General features: G+C 45.8%; 1 protein-coding gene across 1 annotated transcript; it reads right to left on the bottom strand.

Moving 5' to 3' along the window:
- Positions 1–1,879: 1,879 nt before the first annotated feature.
- Positions 1,880–3,557, bottom strand: LOC9635461. The gene has a single exon (XM_002991122.2). The coding sequence runs from the start codon at positions 3,531–3,533 to the stop codon at positions 1,959–1,961; it is 1,575 nt and encodes a 524-aa protein (XP_002991168.1). The 5' UTR covers positions 3,534–3,557; the 3' UTR covers positions 1,880–1,958.
- Positions 3,558–4,513: the final 956 nt, after the last annotated feature.

The raw sequence follows: 4,513 nt of genomic DNA, 5'->3' as shown, positions 1-4,513 counted from the left end.
GAAATGGAGGAAACCAATTCGGGAAATGCCAACAATGCTAATATATTTGGCTAATCTTATCATATATGCCCAATATCAAATATCACAACTATGACCACATCCTTGCCCTTATCCTTGAACATAAGCAGTAGTAGTGTCAATCTCTATTATAATAGGATCACTTTTTATGGGAAGTGGAATTGAAGCATATATAATTATAAGTGGGAGATATAATATCTCATAATGTTATGTTAGTTGAAGAGTGTTAAAGGTGGTTGGAGCAAGTGTATATACAAATCCCACAAAATCTTGATGAAGTGTTGGCTACAATATACCAAATTTGATCCACTATAACATATTTGGCTCTTTATAAAATAAGAAACTTCAAAAGTAAACACCAAATTGTATAACTAACTCTAATGGCTAATAAGAAAGATATACAATTATTGGAAAATATTGTTACAATTGTCAACATGTCTAAATGTGTGTTTGAAGATGTAAGAAGAAAGCTTCAATATGCACAAGTGGCTGCACTCAAACCATTATACCATCGCAATATTATCCCTTGGAAATGTGGGAAACTTATGCAAACACTAGGCATCATCCCAATGATGATAGATGGCAATCACTATAAAGTAATTGAACTAATGGTACATATAATTTTTCAGATTCTCATGGACAAAATTCAGTCAAATATGAAGATTGGCAACAAGAGTAAAAAGAGTTGCATTATATGCACCAAACACCACCCTTAACTAAGTTTAATTATTAAATTACAATTGCATAACATTAAGCAATTGCACCAATTCTTTCCTAAACCAAAATAATTTTAGTTATACTTTCCTTCTGGATATATATGAACCTTTTTTGGTGCACTTAATAGAAAGACTTATGTACTTAAACATTATATTTCAGTGCACCTAAAAAGACTTGTATCCTTATAAATTAGATGATCCATAAAACCCCAATACTGAATTCTACACTTCTTTTACATTTCAAGGCCATGGTAAAGTTACAAGCCATTTTTACAGTTATAATCTTAGCAATATGTTCAAATATTGCACTGGCAATAATATTACCTGTAAGCTTAGAAATTCCATCAATTATATTGTTATTAATATATGTTTTGTGATTTTTTCAGACACCAACTATAAATAAAACTTGTGTTTATAATTTTGAAGTTAAAACTGGTAACAATGGCACTGATGGCACAGTGGGAGTAACATTTAAGGATAAATTTGGATCACAAGTTACATTTGGTGATCTTGATACAAGTATTGATAATTTTGAACCTTGGTCATCAGACAATTTCAGATATATAGGAAAATGTTTGAAGGGACCTATATGTAGTGTTAATATTAGCTTGACTACTACAAGTTCAAGGACTTGGAGCTTAAATGTTGTGGAAGGTACTTCAACTCAAGGTTGTTATAATAATTTCTTCTTTGCTGATTTTGGAGTTGAAATTAATAATGGTGGCAGTAAAGAAGTAAATTGTTGCCATATATTTTAATTGTGTCTTATGAAGTTCAATAATAAATAAAAGTAAGAAAATAAAAATTATTACAATTATGAGGTCCAAATTAATGCCATAAACTATTATTAGCATAATGGGAATTTAATAGTCATCAGATTGGTGTCAATTTGTTCAACTAGGGTTTTTAGGTTAATTGAGTATAAACATTTTTATATTCCATGCACTTATATTGATGAAGGGTAACTCTAATTATCTTATAAAAGTGCTTGGATTTGTGTCTTTTATTTTCAAATCTCATTCATTCTTATAGCTTTTTCTTTTTTTCTCTTTTATTTCTCCATTTCTTTTCATTTTTTTTTATGGTAGAGCAACATACTCCTCTTTTGCAACAACTCCTCTTTTGCACTAGATTAGCAGAACTTAAGCTTCTTTAATAAGGGTTTTATAAATAAAAAGTATTTTGTGCTAATTAAATCATTCGAATTTACTAAATCTAGCAAAGCTAACCCTGTGCAACGAATGCCGCGAGAAGGCCAATCCTGGAAGCTACTTCGGGAGAGATTCTCGCCCTTCGGCCCGGATGCTCTGAGAAGCCAGTCAGATCCGAGTAGAGGGTTTCGGAGATATCGTGGATGCTCCACCCGGCATCGCGGAGGCACGAGGAGAGAAAATCTAGATGAGCGGCCAGGCCTTCGATCACGCTCTCCCGATCCGCTGGGTTAGGCCTGGGATCATCGCACCTGTGATCCAGTTGCTCGCAGGAATCCATGATCTCTGCCACGTCCCGTTCATTCCACCCTGCCCTCCGGAGCTTGATCGCCATCTCGCCCACGGATTCTTTGACCAGTTGCCATGGATTGGATTTGGCGTTCTCCCAATCCAGATCCGTCTCACCGCCCACTTGCACTAATCCATCATCGTGACTGGCCGATCGCCCCGCCGCGGCGTTCATGCTCGGCCCCTTCTCCACGAGATCGCTCCAAAACTCGATCCTCCGCATCCCCCCTCCCCTGTTGCTGCTACTGTGGCCCAATCGCTCCCTGGGAAGAAGGAGCGATGATGGATGGTGGTGGCTCGGCCCGGGCTCATGATCATCGGAGGACCCATCCGAGCTCCTTGAGGTGGAGCTCGCGCGGGGGCCCGCGAGGACGCTCCTCGCCGACACGCTCGAGCGCCGCTCCGCCAGCGCCGCCTCCAGCCCCTCCAGATCCTCGCCAATGTTGCTCACGCACCGCGCGATCATCTTCCGCGCGCTCTCCACCCCCAAAACCCTGGGCTCTTGCTGCTGGACGGCCATCGGCTCCGGGCAGTACGCCGCAATGCTCGATCCACAGCCGCCACCGCCGCCACCACCACCGCTTACAAAGCGTTTAAAACACTCCTTACCGAAGAACTCGGACAGCTCGTGAGCGCAGTAGAACGCCTCGGACCGGTCCACGTACATGACCGGGTTGCCGGCCCTGACGGGCTGCGACGGGACGTAGCACTGCGAGAAGACGGGCACCATGACGGGCGCCCGTCGCAGGGCAGCCCGGGAAGCTCGGGCAGCTCCCTCCGGCTCGGGGGGCCGAGCTCCCCAACCCCGCCACCAAAAGAGTCCGAGCTCCGCAGCGGAGCACAGCCCTGTCTTGGGCGCCGCGATCCACAGTTTTAGCTTGTGGGAGCCGAGCTGGGATCGCCAATCGGGGAATCCGGGCCCGATCGGCAAGCCCTGCTGGAGAATTCCTCGCAGATCCGGCGGGAATGTGATCTGGAAGGCGGCCTGCGCCAGTTCGATCTCCTCGTCCGACAGCCCCGGGTCGATCCGGACGCCGTAGCTCCGGAGCCGCGCGATGATGGCCTGGCCGAGCTCCGAGAACGAGAAGGAGATCTTTCGAGGGGAGGATGGATCCACCAGAGAGCCGGAGAAGGGTGGCGGAGCTGAGAGGCTCGTGGAGGAGCACAACGTATTGTTTGCTCGCTCCGAGAGACGCTTGAGCGCCGCCGCCCGGCTACCCATCAACTTGGATGTGTTATCCGCCGAGAGCTCCAGCGGCGCGAGCGCTTGTAGCTTCTTCCTCCTGCTACTGTGCTCCATGAATGCGTCGAGGGTGACGGGCGATGATAGTGTGGAAGCACACGAGGAAAGAGAAGGGATTGACCGGGAGAAGAAGAATGGAAAGAGGAAGAAGAATGAGAGCTGGCTATGGCTGCGCTGCTGCTGATATGCGCCGACAGATTTTTCGAGCGAGGTGGTCGTCGTGCTTGTGCGTTGTCGTCGTCGTCCATCCACAGATTTGCCCGATTCCCAGCACTGAGGGCTGTCGGGTGGTCCTCGAGCACAGCGCAATGAATGAAAGACACGAGAGATCAAAGAAGGATGGAAACTCTTCTTCCTTTGCTATGGGTGGAAGCAAAACAAAACGAGAGGGCGCTCGAGGAAGAGAAACAAGACAAAACGAATAAAGAACAAAGCGAAAGAAGAAGGGGGACCTGGAAAAAAGCAAAAGGCTTGTTGCTACTTGCTCTCCACAACGATCGATGTGTAAGATAAACAGGAAAGGACTTTTTTTCGCTAGAAAACCCACTTCGACAGTGGCAGTGGAGCGATCGGAGCTTCCGACTGGCGATCTGCGAGCGCCCACTACGCTAATGCGACCATGGAAAACGACCCAAATCCTCGAGAACTCACCGCGCTTGCTCAGACGCGAGAGAATCACCAAACTACGAAGAATGCGACTGGCGACGCTACCTGAGCGCTTCTTGCGTGACAATCTTACTTCTAGGTTTTTGTTTGCCGCGAGTGGTCCTGAGTGCTCGCTACTACCCCGGCTCTTCGTAAATGCAACCAAACCATAGCTTTTGTTCCGAATGTACACTTTTCCTTTTCCTTTCCCTTGCGTGAAGAAAAGTCTATCTAAACAACCCTAAAAGATTCGACGTATTTAGGCAAATGGCAAGCTTGCAGATTCTCCTCCGGAAAAAACCGAAAGCTGGGGCAATTCAATTCGCGGTTGGTGTGAAGAATAGAATGGAATCATAACCAACTTGGAGGATGGCCAAATAAATGGAGTTGTG

Source organism: Selaginella moellendorffii, unplaced genomic scaffold (genome assembly GCF_000143415.4).
Source record: "Selaginella moellendorffii unplaced genomic scaffold, v1.0 SELMOscaffold_116, whole genome shotgun sequence".
NCBI classification, from domain to species: Eukaryota; Viridiplantae; Streptophyta; class Lycopodiopsida; order Selaginellales; family Selaginellaceae; genus Selaginella; species Selaginella moellendorffii.
Note: the sequence above shows the minus strand (reverse complement) of the source record. Positions and strands in the feature narration are given on the sequence as shown.

Bases quoted from the DNA above. Each gene is read 5' to 3' on its own strand.
- LOC9635461 (XM_002991122.2), bottom strand. From the start codon at position 3,533: ATGGAGCACAGTAGCAGGAGGAAGAAGCTACAAGCGCTCGCGCCGCTG.